The sequence below is a fragment of the Eschrichtius robustus genome, chromosome 3, assembly GCF_028021215.1.
Source record: "Eschrichtius robustus isolate mEscRob2 chromosome 3, mEscRob2.pri, whole genome shotgun sequence".
In the NCBI taxonomy this organism is placed as follows: Eukaryota; Metazoa; Chordata; class Mammalia; order Artiodactyla; family Eschrichtiidae; genus Eschrichtius; species Eschrichtius robustus.
Genome location: NC_090826.1, coordinates 156,858,553 through 156,880,487, shown reverse-complemented (window position 1 = coordinate 156,880,487; position 21,935 = coordinate 156,858,553). Strand labels below are relative to the sequence as shown.

Genomic DNA, 21,935 nt, shown 5'->3' with positions numbered 1-21,935 from the left:
CGTTTGCATCACTCTTTACATTTTACACAGGCCTTTCTTGTCCATTTATTCATTTGATCCTCAAAAAACCTTGTGAGGTGGATATGGTACCCCAGTTTTACTGACGAGGAATCTGAGGTTCAGAAAGGCAGTGCTGCCCCTTCCGCCTCACCAGTAAAGCCAGTGCTGCCCCTTCCACCTCACCAGTAAAGCCAGTGCTGCCCCTTCCACCTCACCAGTAAAGCCAGTGCTGCCCCTTCCGCCTCACCAGTAAAGCCAGTGCTGCCCCTTCCGCCTCACCAGTAAAGCCAGCACCAGAACCCAGATTTCTGGGCCCTTAGTTAATGCATTTTCCACCTCTTCCCCGGTATTCTCTTCTACAAAAGGCATCAACCAGCCTGCTCCCCTCTGATAACCTCTCATGCACCCAGGTTCTCCCCTAGGAAGCCAGTGGGGGAGCATCCTGAGCCCCCCGTGTGGTTTCTCACTCTTAACTCCATCTTGAATCTTTTGCCAAACTGGCCACGGCCATCCCACGCTCCCCACCTCGCAGACGTAATCTCCCTCTAAGCCTGTCCCATCTCTTTCCTCACCCTCCTTCTTCCTCTGAGGTCCTCCAGGTGGGCTTCTCCCAGCTCTGGGGGGCAGGGGACAGGAGAGCACACCAGCAGTTGGAGGATGGAGGAGGGAAAGATCCCTGCAGGGAGCTCCTCTGGGCCTCAGGGGCCCTGGCACTTAGTCCTGCCCTGCTCAGCACCTGGAACATCAGCAAGGTTGCGCAAAAAGCTAGGAGGAGAGGCACCAGTACACAAGGGTGGGGGAAAGGTTAGACACAGGAAGCCGTGGGAGAGCCAGCCACCGCAGACCATCTTGATTTCCCCAAACACACCATTGTCCCCCTGGGGAAATCTGTTGGTGAAGTCCTAGGCGGTTCCTTTAAGAAGGGTCCTCTTGAGGTCACCTCAGCCAGCCCCCGCCCCCAGGCAGGCTGTTTTCTCTCTTTCTTCCAAGCTGACCGGCTGAATGGTATGAGACTTTCTGCCAGGGAAACTGAGGTCTAGGGAGGCAGAGGGGCTTGTGGGGACACCACGGGACGATGTGGGGAGGGTGGTAAGGGGGAGGGGGGAGAGGATCAACCTGCTGAATCCCAGCTGTGACTCCTGCCCTTGCACTCCCACCTCCTATTTGCCTGGTGTTCAGCGGGGGTGACGGTGATGTAACAGGTGTGGAGTGCCAGCCACGTGCTGGGTGCCAAGCAAAACAGCCAGAGTGAGTGTATGCATCTTCCGTGTCTGGGAAGGAAGGCCACCAAAAGAAGTGAGTCTGGTGGAAAGACTTGAAAGAGGGAAGGGAGGCACCCTGCTGGCTGGGGGCGGGGAAGACAGAATAAAAGTCTGCTGAGCTAGGATTAGAGAGAGAAGGTCCAGGCCGGAGCTGGGAAGGGATGCCCCTCGTTCTTCCCTACTCTGCTTCTCCCAAATCTTGTAAATGTCCCAGACATGAGCCAGCCCAGGCCCCGCTACGTGGTAGACAGAGCTACCTACTCCCTCACCCTCTTCGATGATGAGTTTGAGAAGAAGGATCGGACATACCCACTGGGAGAAAAACTTCGCAATGCCTTCAGGTAATGTGGCCCAGAGCCCAGACTCCTCTCTCTTCTACTCCCCACCAAAATCTTCCTGTACCAGGGCATGACTCCAGTACCAGTGTCCCTAAGACAGAACGTGGGGAAGCCTCGGGGAGGTGAGATTCTGAACCCTGAATTTGAGATCCTACACCTCATCTCTACTGAGACCCCCAAGGAGGATGGGGAGTGGGAGCAAGGACCATCCACAGGCTCAGAAGGGCTGTAAACCATCCCCAACCCCCTGCATGAGGTCTCGCCATATTCTCAGGCCACTCAAGTCTCTCCTGGGATCTTAAGGGAGCTGGAGAAGGGCATGCTACCATATGGGGGTGGGGAGCTGCAGAGCCTTTACTGCTCCTGTCCCTTCTCCTGTCCTTTCCTTATCAAGAAAAATCTGAAGCCTCCCCAACCCCCGTGCACTTTGTCCTCTTTCCCTCCTGGATGCTCCTTCCTTCTCCTGGTCCAGACAATGCCCAAAGACAGCCCCTAAATTCCTGGGCTCTCCTAAAGGGTACCTACCAGGATGTGATCTCACCAGCCCCTGGGCTCTTTCCTCTCTCAGATCCCTGGAACTGTGCTGGCGGGTAGTGAAACCACGCCTATGAGGAGGGGGATCCGCAAGGTGATCTATACCCACACTCCAGGAGCCTGAGGCTACGAGCTTTATCTTCCCCCTTCCCAGACGTCTGGCAGACCTCCCTCAGGCTGCACCGGGGTCTGGTTTGCTCTTCCTCACTCCCCTGGGGAAACACCTGATTCAGTTACCTGAATTGAGGTCACTGGCAATGACTGAAGTAGAGATGCAGGTGGAACTGGTTCAGACTGGGGGAATCACCCACTTGAGTCTTCACTAAAAGCCCCAGCCCAACCCTACATCTCCTGGGAGGCTCCATCTCCGCCCGGTTACAGTCAAGACCTTGGGTGTCAGCATCCAGGCACCACAGCCACAGCTGTGTCCCTCAGGCAGGTGGGCTCTGCCAGTCTTTATGCCCAAAGAGTTTAAGTTTGGGTTGTTACTGTACTGGAGGGATGAGGGTATCTGCTGTTGTCCTAAAAGATTAGGATGATGGATACCATAAAGTGATGCAGGCAGCTAACAATTCCCATGTGGCTGGCAGGAGAACCTTGAACAGTACCTGGCACACAGAAGGTGCTCCAGTAAATATTTGTTTAATGAATGAATGAATGAATGTCTAGAAAACTAATCTCTCTGTCCACTTCCCGTCTGGCTTCTGGAACCTCTGTATGGGTGTTTGGCATCTGTTCCCAGTTCTTCTCTCAGGCTTCAGATTGCTTTGCTCAATATATGACAGGCTTGCAAGTAAGGCTGGGCATGTACAAGCCCTCGAGTGGGTTGTTTTTCTTCCCCACCCAGCTCTCCATTCACGAGTCCAGGTTTCCCTGCCACAAACAAACATGAGAGAGTTCCTGCAGGCCTGATTCTCTCTTAGGACAAGCCTTTAGAGATACTTTAAGCTATTTACTACCAGTCCAACTCCCCATCCACCATCCCAGGGATGGGAGAGGCACTACCCACCGCAGAGGAGACCAGGGAGTCAGATGGTGATGGTGATGGTGATTCTGTTCCTTGAAGTGCTGGTTGGGACAGAAAATCTACCCATACTTTACAGGGTACAAAGCATTGTCTGTGCTGATTTCAGTTTTGGGTGACATCCAGGGGACCCAGTGTTAGGGAAACTATTGTTGAGCAACAGCAAAGAGCAGGAATTGGTGCTGGACAGGAAAGGAGGTCTAATCAGAGAGGGCCAGTGAGTCACCAGATGGGCCCTAAGTATTTGAGTTCCCTCAGCTGGGAGAAGAAAAGCAAATGCCTCCCACCCCCTTCTAGTCATCAATCCACCAGCTGTCACCCTTGAGATTGAAGGCCCTTGTTTTTACCACTCCTGAGTTTCTAATGAAAGGACCTCAAGGTGTTCAGCAAACAGGGGAGGGATCAACTCTCCCCACCCTGTGTTAACCAACAGTTTCCCCATTCTTCCCTCTCCTGATGAATTAACAGGGGAAAGAACTCCAGCACTGGAGTCATCACACACAAAGGATGGTAGGTCAGCAGAGGTGCACCCTGCAGGGACAGTGGAGCCTTCCTTTGGGGGGGAAGTTCCAAGAAATATGGCAGCAGCCCCCACTCAGACTGAGTTTCAATTCAGACCCATTCTTTCACTTATTCATTCATTCATTTCTTCAACAGATATTTACTAAGCACCCCAGTGTAATGCACGAAGTATACAAAGCTGAACAAGAGAGCCAGACTTCTCTCCATGTTGGGTTTACTGTGTAGTGGGAGAGATAGATGAAAAGCAAGAAATTACAACACAAGGTACACACAATGCTGCAGGAGCCCAGAAGAGGGTGCCCGGGCCTGTGTTCAGTCAGACCAGAGAAAGGCCATCTGAGGTGGAGGCTGGACTTGACACCTCGGCAGGCTCAGCCACCACCAAATCCATGCCTTTAAGCCAAGTCTTATAGACTTCCCAGGTGAGCGGTCAGCAATCAGAAGACCTCCAGCTGGTGCCCAGGGCATGGTGATGGCTCTCAAGAGAAAGTCCTGCCGCATAGTGTGGGTGCTCACTGAATTTTGCATGAATGAGCGAACGAATGGATGAATGACCAAGAACAGGATATTACAATCTATTCCCAACTCAGAGTGTCCAAGCTGTGCAGTGCTAACTGGAAACCTGCCCTCTTCCCCTCCAGATGTTCCTCGGCCAAGATCAAAACCACAGTGTTCAGGCTGCTCCCCGTGCTCTCTTGGCTCCCCAAGTACAAGGTCAAAGATTACATCATCCCTGACCTTCTTGGCGGCATCAGCGGTGGATCCATCCAGGTCCCACAAGGTGAGGGGATCCCCTCAGCCAAGCCTATTTCTCTCCCCACCCCATCCTCTGTGACCCCCATAACCCAGCCATGCCCCTGGACGTTCACTGTCTTGGACTTCTGCAGGCATGGCGTTTGCTCTGCTGGCCAACCTTCCTGCAGTCAATGGCCTCTACTCCTCCTTCTTCCCCCTCCTGACCTACTTCTTCCTGGGGGGTATCCACCAGATGGTGCCAGGTAAGGCCTCTCCCCTCTCAGCGGGCAGGTGACCTGGACCACGAGGATGGGTGGTGGGTGGCAAAGGGGGTTGGGGTGATTTCCCATCTGCATTCTCCTCTAGCTGGTGCTGCTTGGTCCTGGAGGGACCATCACTGTGAGTGTCAGTCCCAGGTCTTCTGTGACCTTGGAGAAGCCACTTAGTTTCCGTGAGCTCAGTTAGCATGACCTGTGGGGTCTCCCTCCCTGGAATGTGGGGAAGACTTGGTGGAACAAGATAATGCCATAAAGTGCTGAACAGATGTGGGAGATTACCATCTAACTCCCAGACTGGTCCCAGCAGACCACTTCAGGGACATATGGAGTTCTCCGGTGCTAAGTGAGGTGGAGAAAAAGGGCCTGATCACAAGGCCTGTTTCTGGCGCAGGCTCTGCTTATATTTCCAAGCCCATTTCCTCATGTGTCCAATAAAATAATATTAACAGTTGGGGTGAAAGCACATTGAAGAGTTGTAGATCATGGTTAGATGTGAACGGTTACTGTTATGCTGGAGAGGAGCCTTGGAGGCATGGGGCCCAGGAAGCATTCCTGGGCCCCTTTCTGGTTTCCACGGGTGTGGTCCAAACCTCTGACTTTTGCTGGCTGGGTGGGGCACCACAGGTACATTTGCCGTTATCAGCATCCTGGTGGGTAACATCTGTCTGCAGCTGGCCCCAGAGTCGAAATTCCGGGTCTTCAACAATGCCACCAATGAGAGCCATGTGGACACAGTGGCCATGGAGGCCGAGAGGCTGCACGTGTCGGCAACGCTAGCCTGCCTGACTGCCATCATCCAGGTGAGGGGGGCGGCCTCCATCTCTGCCGGGGCCCCACCTCAGGAAGGCACCAGCCCACCCTGCCCCTGCCTCAGAATTCCAGTTTTGACATTAAAGCTGACTTAGGGCTCTACGTCCTCCCTCTTCCCCACTTCAAGGCTACAAATGACATTGAAAATTCAGAGTATCTCTCCTTACCTGTCTCCAGCAGGTGCATAAGACCAGCATCTACACCTAATAAAACTGTCCTGAGCTAATGACTGTCTAAAGGACTTCTGGCCTCTCTCCACTACCCTTTCCAGTGCCCAGCTCTCTGCCAGCACAGTCTTCCAGTTTCTCTAACATCGCTTATCCCCCTCCTTGGAGCTTCTTCTGCTCCAAGCCACGGCATCACCTGCATGACATAAATTGCATTTCCACCACATGCAAAGGACTCTGCTAGGTTTTATGAAGGCAAACGCAGCAGGACAGAATGTAAGAGCAGGAAGCAACCTTAGAGGTTTCATTCATTGATTCATTCAGTTAATGTTTTTTGGTTGTTTCACTGTGCCAGGAACAGGGCTAGACTCTGGGGATAAAAGATAAGTAAGAAAGAAGCCCAGTTCTCAAGGAGCTCACAGCCCAGCAGAGGAAGTAGCCATATCAACAGATAAACGTATAGGCAGTGAGATCAGCAGCATAATGGAGCTATGTACAAATAGCTTCAGGAACACCAAAGAGAAAGTCAGGGAAGGCCTCTCCTCAAAGAGAGGAGGTGACATTTGACCTCAGTCTAAAAGGATGAGTAGAAGTTGACCAGTAACCAAATGAACAAGGCATGGAAGGGACAGTCCAGGCAGGGGGAACAGCACCCCCAAGGCACTGAGGCCTAAGAGAGTGTGAACTGACCAGGGAATGGCAAGACAAGGAGTTTGGTATGGCCAGAGGGCAGGGGGCCTTTGGGGAATGGACCAGAGAAGAGGCTAGAAAGGTAGGCAGGGGCCAGACAATGAAGTCTGAAGTCCGTCCCCAAGCAGTGGCTTTGGGTCTGACTGGCAGTCGGTTTGGACCACTCAGACTATGGAGAAGATGACGGATGGGAGGTAGATGAGAATCAAGGCAGGGGACCTGTTGGGAGACTATGTAGAGGCCCAGGCAAGAGTGATGAGGTCCTAGACGAGGGTGGCGGCCAAGGAGATGAGGGGGTAGACTTGCGGAACCTTTTGCCAGGAACAAAATGAACAGGGGTTGGTCATAGATTGGAGGTGGGAGGTGAGGGATGATGGCTCCCAAGTTTTTGGTTGGCCAACTGGGTGGGCAGCGGTGTCAATTACTGAGAGAGGAAACACTGGTGAGTACCAGGTTCATTTTACAGATGAGGAAACTGGAGCCAACAAGGTGAAGTGTCAGAGGCCTTTGCCCTGAGGGACTAAAGGTCTGCTGGCAGGAGAGGGCGAGACAAGGTCATGATGGACTCATTTCCCTAGAGCTGCTGCTATCCCAGGGCTGCACGGAACTCCAGCCCTGGGTTTGAGCCAGGCAGGTGTGGGAGCTGCTGACCCATCTTGGTCTCCCCCCGCCACCCCTCTCCTCTCAGATGGGCCTGGGCTTCGTGCAGTTCGGTTTTGTGGCCATCTACCTCTCTGAGTCCTTCATCCGGGGCTTCATGACAGCTGCTGGCCTGCAGATCCTGATCTCCGTGCTCAAGTACATCTTCGGACTGACCATCCCCTCCTACACAGGCCCAGGGTCCATCGTCTTTGTGAGTCTAGGAACGCACCCCTGTGAATAGAGAGGGGCTTGAGCAGACACATGAGCCAAGTTCACTGTCTTAAGAAGTTCAGAGAGGATTCCAAGAAGTTCCCACTTTGGGAGGGAGTGTCAAACACATGACCCTGAGGGCTTGCTGAGGTTCTCTGTGGTTAAACCCTGCAGAAAAGCAGAGGTACACTCTCCATCAGTTCCCCGTTCCAGTGCCTCAACCCCTCCCTGCCTGGGAAGTCTTTCCTTGTGTCTAATCTCCATCCCTCCTCCTTTAGCTTGAACTCTTTCTAGAGAAAGAGGAAGGGAATCTGCCTTCCCATCCCAGCATGAGCTCCAGACATGCCCTTTGGGAGAGGGTGGTGGAAAGTGGGATCCTGAGCGGGATCTGGATTCTGCTTTGGTGCCTCCGCGAGAGCTGATGACACCCCTTCACTGGCTCAGATGCTGGGTGGGAGTGGTATGGGAGGAAGGGGTGGGAGCCCACGAGCATGATGCTCTCTCCCACAGACCTTCATTGACATTTGCAAAAACCTTCCCCACACCAACGTCGCCTCGCTCCTCTTCGCCCTCATCAGCAGCGTGTTCCTGGTGCTGGTGAAGGAGCTCAACACCCGCTTCATGCACAAGATCCGCTTCCCCATCCCTACAGAAATGATCGTGGTAAGGACCTTGCCCAGGGGTGGAGGGCTGGGGCCCAGGCAAGAGAGACTGTGAAAAAAGGAATCCAGCTCCAGTCAGAGCCAAGGGAGCCCCTCTACCCACCCGGCCCCCCGCCCACTCGCCCACTGTGAGCCAGCAGGACAGAAGTCAGGGGTGAATCCACTCCTTCCCCCTGTATATGGCTCCCATTCTTCCTGATCCTCAGGTTGACCCCCCTCAAGGAGGCAGGGGAGTGGGATCTGGGGTCCCCAAAGAAAAGGGAAGGCTTGAGAGGGACCCCTGCCCTGGCCCCAACTTATAGCCAATCCCAATTCTCCACTTTGGGGTTTGCAGGTAGTGGTGGCAACAGCTATCTCTGGGGGCTGCAAGATGCCCAAAAAGTATCACATGCAGATCGTGGGAGAGATCCAACGAGGGTGAGTCCAGGTGGCTGGGAAGCCTGGCCCCACACCCACTGCACCCCCCCAGGTTCAGAGTCAGAGATGAAATGAACTCTATGAAAGTACATTATAAACTCTGTGACACTGACCAGCTATGAATTATTACTATTACTAATTATGGAGAAGAGCCACACAAGGCTGGCTGTTTCCTGACGGTGAGTCATGAAACACTCCCCGCGAAAGTCTCATTTGATGGATGCTGTTAAAGCAAAGCCGCTCTGATCAGCCCTTCTCTGGTTCTTTGCCTTGCTCTAATACATTGGCTCTTTTATCCACGTGGAAAGGAAGCCGTTAGGACTAACAAAATTCACTGAGCGTCTACTCTGTGCCAGGCACCACACTGGGCCTTGGGAGGGGAGGGGAGGTGCTTATGCTGCAGAGCTGGAGCAGGCAATGGAGAAAAGGCCCCACAGCACTGGGGGCTGCGGATATGCGGACGAGTGTGCGTGAAGAGTCCAGAATCTGGATGTGAACAAATAAGGCCCTACCGCTTACTAGCCCTGTGACCTCAGGCAAGTTATGTTCTCTAAGCCTCGGATTTTTGCTTTGTCAAGGGGAGTGATGGTAGCGGCCCTGCAGTATGGTACTGAGGATTCAAACTGAAAGGGGTAATTCATGTAAAGGCCCTGACACAGAGTGGTGCCCAGCCGGTCCCTGTGGGTTGATGAAGATCGCGGTGCCCTCCCTCTCCTCACACCCTTGGGCCCTGCCTCCTTTCTGGCTCCTTGGCAGGTTCCCCACTCCCGTGTTGCCTGTGGTTTCACAGTGGAAGGACATGATTGGCACAGCCTTCTCCCTGGCCATCGTGGGCTACGTCATCAACTTGGCTGTGGGCCGGACCCTGGCCAGCAAGCACGGCTATGACGTGGATTCTAACCAGGTAGGTCCGGCCACCCCCAGCAGGGCTGAGCAGGAAGGGCCAGGGCCCACAGAGGCCTGGCAAGCGATGTTTTGGGGCTCTGGTCTTAGGTGAGGAAGGCTGCCTGCTAGTGGGGAGGGGGGACTCTAACACCAAAAGGCTGACTTCTACTTGATTGGGAGTATGTGGCTTTATAGCAGTAGGGTCACTCTCAAGTTCAAGATCCAGCTTGCAAGGACAACTGTGTTTGGTCTGTACCCTGCACCCCACCCCCAGCTTCCAATCCTGTGCCCACAGGAGATGATCGCCCTGGGCTGCAGCAACTTCTTCGGCTCCTTCTTTAAAATCCATGTCATTTGCTGTGCTCTCTCTGTCACTCTGGCTGTGGATGGAGCTGGAGGAAAATCCCAGGTGAGCGCTGGACCAGGGGAGTGTGGGAGGGATGGGGGAGTAGCAGAACAATTGCCCCGGAGAAGCCAGGCCAGCTGCTTCTCCAACCTTCCTCTCCCCTCCTTAGCCTCCAGTTGACCAAAGGCATCTATTGGAAACAAAACAAGAGCGAGAATTTCACACCTATGCCCTGTTTCCAAACTCTTTCTCTGAATAGATGTCAAGCCTGTGCGTCTCCCTGGTGGTGATGATCACAATGCTGGTCCTGGGGTCCTATCTCTACCCTCTCCCCAAGGTAAGAGCACAGCACGAGAGCAGAGGCCAGCGAGAGACTCCAATAAGAGCAGGTCCTAAGAGCTGTGTGGCACTTTACAGATTACAAAGTGCCATCATTGTCATGCTTTGTCCTAGTCACAACCTGTGAAGTAGTAATGCAGGTTTTACTCTCCCCATTGTACAGGTGAGGGAAACTGAGGCTGAGAGGGTCTAGGTGATCTGCTTGTGGTGACAAGGCTCACAAGTGCAGGGCTGGTCACAAACTCCAGCCTTCTGACTTCAGAGTCCACGCCCAAGTCAATGTTTACAAGTCAGTGTGGGCGCCTGGCTAGGAGGGCTCTAGGCACGGGCCGTGTGGGGATGAGGGAAAAGGGGAAGGGCAAAGATGGGGCCAGGGGCTCTATGACTCTAGCACCTGCACTCCAACCCTAAGATTGAATGCAAAGATTTGGGGTCTCTGCCAGCAGAGATGTTCTAGAACTGCAACTCTGTCCTGCCAGGTTTCAGGGTCAGGTGTTTGCAGGAAGGGCAGGAAAAAGTGGACACCCCAGGTGACAAGGAACAATGTTCTGCTTCCCCAGGCTGTGCTAGGAGCCCTGATTGCTGTCAACCTCAAGAACTCCCTCAAGCAACTCGCCGACCCCTACTACCTGTGGAGGAAGAGCAAGCTGGACTGTGTAGGTATTGGGTGGCCTCTGGGTACCCATTGTGCCCTTGCCACCTCCTCCAACCCCACAGCCCTGTCATTTCTTCTGTCAGTGATCCCTCTGGTCGGCTGCTCGCTGATTAGGATAACCGAGTGCTAACAGCTCAGGTTTTGGAGTGAGACATCTTATGTTCAAATCCTAACTCAGCTGTTCACTGGCTTTATGACCAATGGAGAGTCCCTTAACCTCTCTGAGACTTGGCTTTCTCATCTGTGAAATGGGTATCTTATACTCTCTACCCCCCACCTCAGGATGCTTATGAAATGAGATAATACGAGTAAGGAGCACATTGTCGAATTGTATCCTGTGTTCAATAAAATTTAGCTATTATTATTTTTATGATTTATAGTTCCAAAGAAAGCTAAATGAAATCATTTTAAAAAACAAAAAAACCTAGAACATAAAGCCAGCGGACCAGGATCTTGAGCAGGTTACCAGACTTCTCTGGAGTTCTGTTTCCTCATCTGTAATGCGGGTGATGGTCATGGCTGCGTCACACACTGGCTCTGAGGATTAAATGAGATCATAATGGGAAAGCACCATGTAACCATAAAACAATCAGCAAACATGACTTATTGTTTTGATTAGTCACATTCCCAACGCATCTTCCACTGGGCAGTTGAAATGAGGCTACCATATATTGATGACACTGCCTCATCCCCACTTAAGCCCCACCATAAGCTGTGAGAAAGGATTTACTAACCTTCTTTCAAGATGATGAAACCAAGCCTCAGAGAGGTTTAGTAACACATCAAAGGCCACAGAAGTAGTAAGTGGTAGAGTCAGGACTGGAACCCCAAATCTTAGACTCCAAACCTCTGGACTGTACTGTCTCCTAGGGGAGAAGGTACACTTGCACAGTATGAGAAGGAAATCCTTAAAGCCAGAGAAGTGAGTGGTCCATCTGGGGTCCCCCAGGGAGTGAGGGATGAGGATAGGGAGAAAAATGATGTCCCAGTTCCCACCCCGAGAGATCTGCTTTTATCACATCCCAACAATCCCCCCCACTATGACAATAGTTCCTGATATTTACATAGTGCTTTGGGTTCCCATCTGATCTTCACAATTCTCTATAAGAGTGTGGGCAGATTTATTTCCTTCAGAGGAACATGGGGGACTCTAAAACACCACAGGAGGCAACTGTCAAAACTGCATCCAATCCTGCCCCACAACGCACACAACCAGGCCCCAGGCTATCAGATCAGGAAATGTAGCTGAGCACGTGTCAGGCACACAGCTTACTATCAGATGGAGGAATGGAACTCAGGTTTACTGAGCACTCACTGGGCGTCCATCACTAGGCTAGGACCTTATCTTCCTTAACTCTTTAATCCTTTCATGAAGCTGGTATTATTATTCCCCCTTTGTGAATTAGGCAACTAAGGATCACACAGCTAGTAAGTAGGAGAATGAAATTTGGAACCCAGGCATATCTGACCCAAGACTCCTACTCTTCTCACTGAGCCATCCTGACTCCCTGTGTATGCTGGGGTTGTCTATTAGCAACCAGACAAGATCAGGGAGCCACACTCAATCTAAGGGAAATGGGCAAGTGTAACCAAAGCTCAGTTACATAAAACAGTGCAAAAATGCCGTGAAAAGGGAAGGGTGGGTCTGAGGTTGTGCTCGCAGAGAATGACCTTGGCTGATCCAGGAAGACTTCCCCAAAGGGGCAGTTTTCTCCCCAGGCCTGCTTTGACGTCCCTCTCTTCACAGTGCATCTGGGTGGTGAGCTTCCTCTCTGCCTTCTTCCTGAGCCTGCCGTATGGTGTGGCAGTGGGTGTCGCCTTCTCCATCCTGGTTGTGATCTTCCAGACTCAGTTGTAAGTAACAGCCCCTCCCCACAAGGCACAGCAGTGGGGCCCCTGGGCCAGTCTGCCAAGGGCTCCCATGTGAGGCCTGGCCCAGCCCACTGTGTACTGTCACCTTCTGGGCCTGGCACTGGAGGGGCTACCAGGCCCAAGGAGACCCTGGCCCAGCCAGGACTTTCGGCACAGGCTGGGCTGCCAGACTTCCCATATCCTGAAAACCCAGGGGAAGCCATCACAGTCTTGGAGGGCTGGAGGACCAGAGTAAGTAGGAGTCAAGCACGTGGGTGAGACTCAGTGCCCTTTCAAGGGTGCTACTTGACCCCAGACCAAATGGAACCCCACCCCAAGGGAACAGCAAGCCAGAGGACAGCTACGTCCTTGCTATAAAAACATTAAGTGGGCTTCCCTGGTGGCGCAGTGGTTAAGAATCTGCCTGCCAATGCAGGGGACACGGGTTCGAGCCCTGGTCCGGGAAGATCCCACACCTGTGCTCTAGAGCTCTCGAGTCACAACTACTGAGCCCATGTGCCACAACTACTGAAGCCCACGCACCTAGAGCCCATGCTCCGCAACAAGAGAAGCCACCTTAATGAGAGACCTGTGCGCTGCAACGAAGAGTAGCCCCTGCTGGCCACAAATAAAAAGAAAGCCCGTGCGCAGCAACAAAGACCCCATGCGGCCACAAATTAATTAATTAATTAATTTATTTATTTATTTATTTATTTATTTATTTATTTATTTAAAAAAAAAAAGTTAAGTGAAACAGACCAGTAGGTCCAGGCCAGGGCAGGAAGGATGCTGAATATCCGGGAAACCCTGTCTTCTCTTCTTGAGAACTCAGAACCAGGAAGTGGTGACTTTAGGGCCATTTAAGCATGTCACCTTGCTTACTCCCCACCCTTTCTCCCCCCCTGAGCCCCAGCCTGGGAGCTATGTCAAGGAGCTACCTGTCAACCCTCTAATTATAGCCCAGACACAGGCCATCAGGCATATGTCTCCAGTGCAGAAAGACAAACACAAAAACCCCAGGGTGAGGAAGGGACCCTCTCTTGGCCTGCCTCTGCCCAACCCCCAGCCCCAGTGTCCCTCCAGGCCCATCTGCTAATAGCATTCTCTTATGTTTTTCTTTTCCTTCTTCATCCAGTCGAAATGGCTATACTTTGGCCCAAGTCATGGACACTGACATTTATGTGAACCCCAAGACCTATAATAGGGTGGGTAATCCAAGCTTGTGACCTCCCTCTTTTGCCCTACCCCCACCCCAAATAAAAGGGTTTTTTTTTTAAAAAAAAAAAGCCAATAAAGATAGTGCTGCTAACTGAGCTGAGTCTTCCTGTCACAGGCCCAGGAAATCCAAGGGATAAAGATCATCACTTACTGCTCCCCTCTCTACTTTGCCAACTCGGAAATCTTCAGGCAAAAGGTCACTGCCAAGGTAAGGCTCAGTCCTCTGGTGACCAGAGGGGCTGGACAGAGCGTGCCTGGAAGATGCAAGAAAAGGAGCTGGGAGCTGAGAGCAGGCCACTTCCAAAGAGGGTAGAGGTTAAGACTGCTCTCCGTTCTCTCCCTACAGACAGGTGTGGACCCCCAGAAAGTATTGCTGGCCAAGCAAAAATACCTCAAGAGGCAGGAGAAGGGGAGAACAGTGCCCACGCAACAGAGGAAGTCCCTATTTATGAAAACCAAGGTGAACTGAAGCTAGAAACAGCCCATGCCCTCTCCCCTGCCCTCTCTGATCTTGTTACCTGGTACCCCACCTCCCAGTACCCTTGAAGTCAAAGACATCAAGTCTCTGTGGCCACTGCCTGGTGGGTATTGCCTGGTGGACATCTTCTCCTTAGATGAGGAGCTGTCAGCTCTTAGGGTAACCACTGAACTCCCACGGCCCGTCCTCATTTTCTGGCTAAGATAGGATATGCCCATGGACTTATGCACAACCCCATACGGGGAGCAGCAGTGAATTTCCTGGGGTACCCAGCCAACCTAGATCTAGCAAGGTGGATGTAGGTGTGGGAGTTCTGCGGAGAAGAAGGCAGACATGGATAAATGCAGAAAAGGAACTCAATTGTTTCCAAAGGGCCTTTCTCTCAGAGCAGAGTGGGCTGAGGCTTCAGTGCCTCTCTTGGAAGGGTTGTGGGAGACCAAACGTGCAGGCCCTACCTAAGGAAGGGGCTTTGGGAGATGCCGGTCCTATGGGCTTTTGGGGGCTTATATTCACCACCACCAGGTTCAGTTACCTCCACCTGCACGCTCCTTGCCCCAGCTTCAGCCACAGCAAAGTCTGACTGAGTGTGATGATCCCTGACTCTGCCCTCCTACTCCCGCCCTCCAGACTGTCTCCCTGCAGGAGCTTCAGCAGGACTTTGAGAATGGCTCCCCAACTGACCCCAACAACAACCAGACGCCTGCTAATGGCGCCAGCGTGTCCTATATCACCTTCAGCCCTGACAGCTCCACAGCTGCCAGTTGTGAGCCCCCGGCCTCTGCTGAGCCCAGTGACATCCTGGCCAGCGTCCCACCCTTTGTCACCTTCCACACCCTCATCTTCGACATGAGTGGGGTCAGCTTTGTGGACTTGATGGGCATCAAAGCCCTGGCCAAGGTGAGGCCCTCGGGTGGAGGGAGTGCCAGCCCACCCCCCAACCCTAACCGTCACCCCTGCCCTCCTACACTCCCTTTCCTTGGAGCCCTCATTTCAACCAACTGAGCGAGATAGCTCACCAAGGAACCTAACAACTCCTAAGATCCCTTTTCCCCAGATGCTACCAGGACAGAATGCTCTCTGCAGAGCAGGCCCAGACAGCACAAGGCAATGCCTGCCTGAGGAGGGACACCAAAGGCAGGCCCCGCTGGTCCGCCCTGTCCTAGCACCCCTCTGTAACAGAGTCCACCCCAAGTTCCCTCTCAGGCTGCCAGGAACCCACCCCAGGGTCCTCTGAGTAGAGTTCAGCTTGGCCCTGGTTCGTGGTCTGCCGTTCCTTCCCACACTCACCCAGACACTCTAGCGTCAGCCGGTTCTGGCCAACAGAGGAAAGAAGACATAATATCAGTGCCCCACATCCTTAGACCAAACACACAGCTCACAGGATACCTTGAATAAATGTATCCATCTGATAACTTTTCAACGGCCACTTCCGATGACAAGGAGTCAGTAAACCTCAGAGGTTGGCCCAGAGAGAAGCAGCCCAGAGAAACCGAGGGGTACAGAGAGCACATAGGCTGATGGCATCATCAGCCAGGTGCACAGAAGGCTCCATGCCCAGCCCTGGGCTCAACCTGCTTCCCTAGCCTGGACCTGGCATGAAGCTGGGCAAAGCAGTAGCCTCTCTGGGCCTCGGTCCTCCCCTGCAGCTTCTGCCTGAAGCCACGAAGTCAGGAAAGAGGTGGAGTCCAGGACTCTAAGCTACTGAAAGAAAAGATCTGGCCCCATAAGAAGGGGTCATGGGGACTTTAAGTGGCTGCCTCATTGGCAAAGTCCCATGTCCACCCACTTTCCAGAGAAGCAGTCAGCCAGCACTCCAGGGAGAAGTGGTGTGCTTTGCTGCTATTTTTATCTTTGGCTGCCAGGGCTCTCGGGGCTGCTTATTTGTTTGGCTTCCCCTCTGATGTGCGTTTTGTGAATCAGTTTTCAGGCCCACTCAGAACATTCCTTTCCTTTTGTCTCCCTACCCAACACCCTCCCAACTCCTCTAGCTGAGCTCCACCTATGGGAGGATCGGTGTGAAGGTCTTCTTGGTGAACATTCATGGTAAGAGAAGGAGGACGTTTAGGCGACTGGAAGGCTGGCAAGGGGCTGGGGTGGGAATAGGTGGGTGGGATGCTGAGTAGTGAGTGGGGTAGAAACGAGAACAGCCAAATGTTCCCCTAAACTACTGGCTGCTCATAAGCGTTTGGGGCACAAGTTAGAAGAGACTACAGCCGGGTTAGAGAACATCCTAGGGGTCTCAATTAGAGAGTGGGGGGATCATGGAGTTAAGAAATGACAAGTAGGATTCTAATTTGCCCACCACTAATTTGCCACGTATCTTTGGCCAAGTCACTTCATCTGTCTAGGGAATCGATTGCCACCTACATAAAATGAGGCCGCCTAGATAAATTTGGGAATCTTCTCCAAATCCAAACGTCTATGAATAAGCACAAAGCATAGGTATACCATAACTATCCAGGGAAGACACAGATACACAGTTTTATATGCACACAGTCTCCAGGGCCCACATACACAGCCCCAAACCATGTCCACATCGCAGTGGACTTTCACCTCATCAGCATGTGTGCAGAGTGCAGGGACACGGACACACAGCAAGAGCGCACAGACACACAGGAGAAAGGGAAGGGGCACATACTTGCACACCCCGTTTCCCGCGGAGGGTCAGCAACTCCCAGCAGGCCTAGCCAGCTTCGGCGCTGGCCTGAGCACAGCCCAGGCTCCGTGCAGGCTCCGTTCAGGAAGAGAGTCTGCACTGGCAGTGACCTGCTCTGCGTGTGCTCCAGAGTTAGAATCAGAGGCTCCCGCCGACCCTCACTAGACACTCCTCAGGAAATCATGTCCAGGATTGGGTAGGAATAAGGGCTCTTCCACACACCGGACATTGTAGGAAAGGTCTGGGTAAACAATAGGAAGGACGGACCCTCAAGGGACAGAATGGGCAGACGTTTTAGCCTTTCCCACTCGAATCACCACGAAGTACCAACTCCCTGAATCAAACTGCTTCCTTCTGCCCTGGGGTGAAGGTTCAGCATCCTCAAGCTCATGTTGCCCTCTGCTGTCCAGAAATGATACTGCAAAGCCAATGCGAAGGCGCTAGGATATAGCAAGAGCACAACCCTCAGGCCTCTCTCTCCATCTCCTTCAGGCCCTCTCACCATTTTCCCCCAACCCCAACTCCTGTCCACGGCGGTGTTACCTTTTGAAGGTGATCTTTCCCTCCTTCCAGCCCAGGTGTACAATGACATTAACCATGGTGGCGTCTTCGAAGATGGGTGTCTAGAGCGCAACCACGTCTTTCCCAGCATACACGACGCAGTCCTGTTTGCCCAGGCAAAGGCCAGGGAAGTGGCCCCAGGACGCAACTTCCAAGGGGTAAGGTCCCTGCACCTGAGGAATCCTAGGCCCTGGGTCACTGAAGTAGCAGGACGGTTTGGGTTCCAACACCAATTCTGTCAATTAACTTTTCTGAATCTCAGTTTTCTTATCTGGGGAATGGGTACTCTAAGGTAACATTATCTACCACGGGATTTTTCTTTTGTTTTGGTTTTAAGATTAACTGATAATTGTATCTTTTATGTCACTTGAACGAGTTTTGTATATTACAAAATCCTTATTAATATCAATTTCCAGATCACACAAACACCCAAAGCATAGCAGGTTATGCCTGGTATTCTGGCATTGCTCACCCCTGCTATTCCTTCACTCTTTCTACAAGAGGCTTTGGGAAAGGGAGGGGAGTAAGCCTGCCTGTTTTAATTTAGCAGAGCTTGGAGATTTCAGGCTGGTGATGGATGAAGAGTGTGGATCAGAGTTTTGTCTCAGCTTCTTGACATTTAATTTACTAGCTCAGTAAGTGGTATGCAAATGAGCTACAAATAACACTGTCTACAAATAACACTCCAGAAAGCTGGGGAGGCAGAAAAAGCCCATCCCACTGGGGTCCCTGCCCAGGCATCCCCAGCCGACGCCACCTCCCAGGCTCCCTTGCCAGCTCAGCTTCTGCCCTTGGCCTCCCAAGACTCTGTGCCCCAGTCCATGAAACAGACCTCTCCTGCCCTCTGTGGGTCATAAGAAAGGCTTTTCTGGCCCTAGAGCAACCATTTGCTCTTCGCTTTAAGAGAGTGATGAGGGTGAAGCCATCTGTTCTAAGCGCTGAAAGCCTGCCCAGGGAAACACGGGGCCTGGCGCCTGCCTACCACACAGAGGGAAACTGTGAGAGCAGAGGCCTTTCTAGCCTCACGCACCTTGTCACCAGAGCAAAGAGAGGGAGATTCCAGAAGAATCCTCATCATCCGTTATTGCACAAATAATGTCCAGTATTTACAGTTTATATATTCTTAAAAATGTATATTATATGTATTGTGTATTTAACTATTACAGAATATATTCGTATCTATAAATGATACACACACACACCCTTTTCAACAGCATGGTGAGGTAGAGAGCCAGCAAAGTGAGTTTGATTATCGTACTTTTACAGACGAGGAAACAGATTCCCAGAGAAGGGAAATGGATTCGCAGGTCAGGCAGCTAGCCAGTCATCCTTGTAAGCTAGGTAAACCTTCCCTGCCTCTGAAATGCCCACCAAGGAAGCCCACCCTGATGTACACCTGTCTGCTGTGAGGAGGAAAGCCACAGCTGTGCTGTATTTTGAGAGGCAAATGAGGGAGGTGAGGGAAAGGTCAAGAGGGCAAGTTATGCATCAGAATACATGGTGCCCCCCCACACCCCGGAGCCTGCCATTTGTGCCAGACCGTCATTCAGTCACTGCAGCTCATTTTTGCACTTGTTTCCCCCATCCAGGCTCCAGTGGACCCTGAGCTCTCTTTGTACGATTCGGAGGAGGACAGTCCCAGCTGCTGGGACTTAGAGCAGGTAAGCTGAAGGCTGGTGGTCAGGAGGAAAAGGAAGGAGACCTTCTCAAACCCAAAGTGTTGGCTGGGCTCTCCCATCTCCAAGCCAGAGCAGTCACCTTGAAGGCAACAATGTTTCTTTCTCATCTTTCTTTTAATAGGAGATCTTAATTTTTCTCACTCCCTGAAATGCATCATGGGGAAAGGGAGAGTCACTGGACCAAGTCCTGGATAACTAATATCTATTCTTAACTCTCCAACGCACTCGCTACTCGATCTTTGGCAAGCCACATAACACCACCAGGCCCCAGTGTTTATCATTGTAAAATAAGGGAAATATGGGGAATACCTTGTCCCATCTACCTAACAAGATTAGTGGGGGATGCTTTTGTTCTCTTGTTAATTCAACTGGTATTTATGGAGTGCCTACTACTTGCCTGACACTATCCCAGGGTGGGCACATAGCAGTGAACAAAACAAAGATCCCTGCCCTTAGAAAACTTACATTCTGGTAGGATCAGATGAATTCTAGGGATACATGAGGGATACAAATATTACTGCACGTGGATGGGCTTTAAGAGCTAAGAGCTATGCAGGTGTGAAGTCTTACTTCACATAGAGCCCTATGGTCCTGACATGAAAAGTAGCCCCACCCCAATGCCCTGAATTAAAAGAAACCAGATCACTAGGTTTAGAGAAATTTGGCTCTGGCTCTATAAGAAGTAACATCTCACTTTGTGCCTCTTCCCATTCTTTTTGCGTATGAGTTCCATGGTCCTCTAAACATGTCTCTGGGGGTGCTGAGGGCATGCAGGAGGCATTAGGAAAGAGAGCTGGGGCCACAAAGATTTGGCGGATGGATTTCTGGGTCCCCATGGAATCTCCAGCACATTCCAAAAACCTGGGTAGGACCAAAATAGCTTATCAGAGCAAGAAAGGACTTCAGAGATTGTCTGATCTCAACCCTCATTTTACCTAATGAAGAAAGTGGAACGAAAAAGGAGGGCAGGACCTGTGAAAGTCACACAGCACACCAGAGGTGATTCAAAATTAGATTTCAAGCATCTTCTCTTGTCACCTCTGTACCAGTTCACCTCTTAGGCCGACCCTGCCTCTCCCCGGTTCACAGACACACGTGCACACACTCACACACACTTCCTCAAAATGCCTCTTTCTGGCCAGGGGTTCATAGGGTCATCTGGCGATTGCGACCGCTCTGAACCCAACAGGTCTGATGCTGTCTCCCCCACTCCCACTTCCTCCCTGTGGCCCTGCAGGAGATGTTCGGCAGCATGTTTCATGCAGAGACCCTGACCGCCCTGTGAGGGCCCAGCCGGTTCCCATGCTGCCTGCAGAGCACCTGGCACCTGGGACTCCCATGAAGGATGAGATCATGGGATCATGATCATCTCCTGGGATCATGGAGAGCGGCGGGTAGAGGAGAACACCTCCACCAGGACTCCAGTACCTCTCCATCCTCCTCCTCCTCTCTCATTCCCCTCCCGGCATCTCTAGAGCAAGCCAATCTCAATGGCAGGGAGAGACACCTCTCCATCCTTCTGCTGATCCTCAGGGCCCCAGCCAGCAGCAAGCAAGCCTCCTGCCCACTCCACCGCTCCCACCCACAGCCTGCCTGTGGCAGCTGACAGGACCCCCGACTGCTGGACTTTGAGCCAGGAACAGAGAGGAAGCCGTGTGCTGACTTCGAAAGTGTCCTGGCTCCAGCATGGCTTGGTGTCAGATGGTGTCAGGCTGTCACAGGACACAGAGACGAACTTGCTTAGGATTCTGTGGCTTGCCCTCTCCAGCTGCCCAGAGTCTGTCTCTGGCAGCTCTGTGCCCCTGGGACAATGTGCTCCCACAACCCAGGTATCTCTGTCTTGGTGACTATGTCCCCTTCCTCCTCATCTCAAGGCTGCTGAGACCTCCACTACTATTTAGCACATCAGACTCTAGCCTGGGGAGTGGCTACCAGAGCTACCACCCCAGGGGAAGCCCACCAAGGTAGCCACACCAGCCTCCTGAAACATTATCACTCCCCCTGCCCTCAAGGGCTGCTTCCTTCTACTTGAGACCAGGTAGGAACCCAAAAGGAACAGGGGGGTAGCTGGCAGAATCCTCTGGCAGCCCAGTAACAGATACTAGTTATTCTGCACAAAAGCTTTCCCTCTTTGTACTGGAGATGTGGAGGTGCAGGGGCGCTAGTACCAATCCAGGGCAAACTGGTGGGACCTGAGCCCCGACAGTCTCCCTGACCTTAGCAATGCCTCCCCCACTTGGGAAATCTGCCTTGTCCTCTTCATTTGGCAAAGAGCCAATGATTTTAACTCTCCCTTATCAGCTTGGGGCCTGAATCATTCAGCCAGGCAAGGGAGGACACCCCACCAAGGGCATATCCCAACTGGGTATCAAGCATGGAGAAGGGCTGATCCAGACTGGGTCTTCCTCCACAGGGATTCCTTAACAAACTCAGGACCTGAGGCCATCGCCTTCTAGGAGAGATGAGAAGAGGGGTTAAGTTCTCTCTATACATAAGAAGGTAGAGAAACCCCACTGTTGACTTGAAAATAAATAGGTTCCATGTGCAAGTGTTTGGGAAATTTTCCATGGAAGTGCACCAAAAACCTTTTGGCCTCTCCCCACTGATTCTCCCAAGTTCCTTCGATGAATGATCCCTGCCCAACAGGTTGGGCTGGCCCAGCCTGGAAAAATGTCCGAATTCCTAACTTCAGCCTGACCTGCACTGTGTGCCTGTGCATTGAGTGAGCTGGTCAGCTAGCAAGTCTTCGTAGAGTTAAAGGAGGGGGTGCTGGTGAAGAGCCAACAGATTCTTGGCCTACAAGCATTGCTTCTTTGTGAATTCATTATGCCATCTGGCTGCCAATGGAACACAAAACTTGGAAGGCAGAAGACAATGTTATCTGGGATTTACCGGGCCCAGCACCCGAAGTGCCAGATTTCGAGAGGACAAGAACCGTAGCCAATGAAAACTCACCCTCCCCTGCTCCACCTCCTG

General features: G+C 52.1%; 1 protein-coding gene across 1 annotated transcript; it reads left to right on the top strand.

Annotated features, from left to right (window-relative positions):
- Nucleotides 1–1,478: 1,478 nt before the first annotated feature.
- Nucleotides 1,479–20,244, top strand: SLC26A9 (solute carrier family 26 member 9). The gene is made up of 20 exons (XM_068538477.1): nt 1,479–1,603; nt 4,322–4,461; nt 4,568–4,678; nt 5,318–5,493; nt 7,049–7,213; nt 7,723–7,875; nt 8,209–8,291; nt 9,048–9,195; nt 9,472–9,585; nt 9,782–9,859; nt 10,422–10,517; nt 12,264–12,370; nt 13,503–13,572; nt 13,701–13,793; nt 13,932–14,045; nt 14,691–14,960; nt 16,052–16,106; nt 17,293–17,438; nt 18,870–18,941; nt 20,197–20,244. Exons 1-20 carry the CDS (start codon nt 1,479–1,481, stop codon nt 20,242–20,244), a joined length of 2,364 nt encoding a protein of 787 aa, XP_068394578.1.
- The last annotated feature ends 1,691 nt before the right edge of the window (nt 20,245–21,935 follow it).

Coding starts and splice junctions, on each gene's coding strand:
- SLC26A9 (XM_068538477.1), top strand. CDS start 1,479: ATGAGCCAGCCCAGGCCCCGCTACGTGGTAGACAGAGCTACCTACTCC. Junction 4,462..4,567: donor ATCCATCCAGGTCCCACAAG/GTGAGGGGATCC, acceptor GGACTTCTGCAG/GCATGGCGTTTGCTCTGCTG. Junction 12,371..13,502: donor GTGATCTTCCAGACTCAGTT/GTAAGTAACAGC, acceptor TTCTTCATCCAG/TCGAAATGGCTATACTTTGG.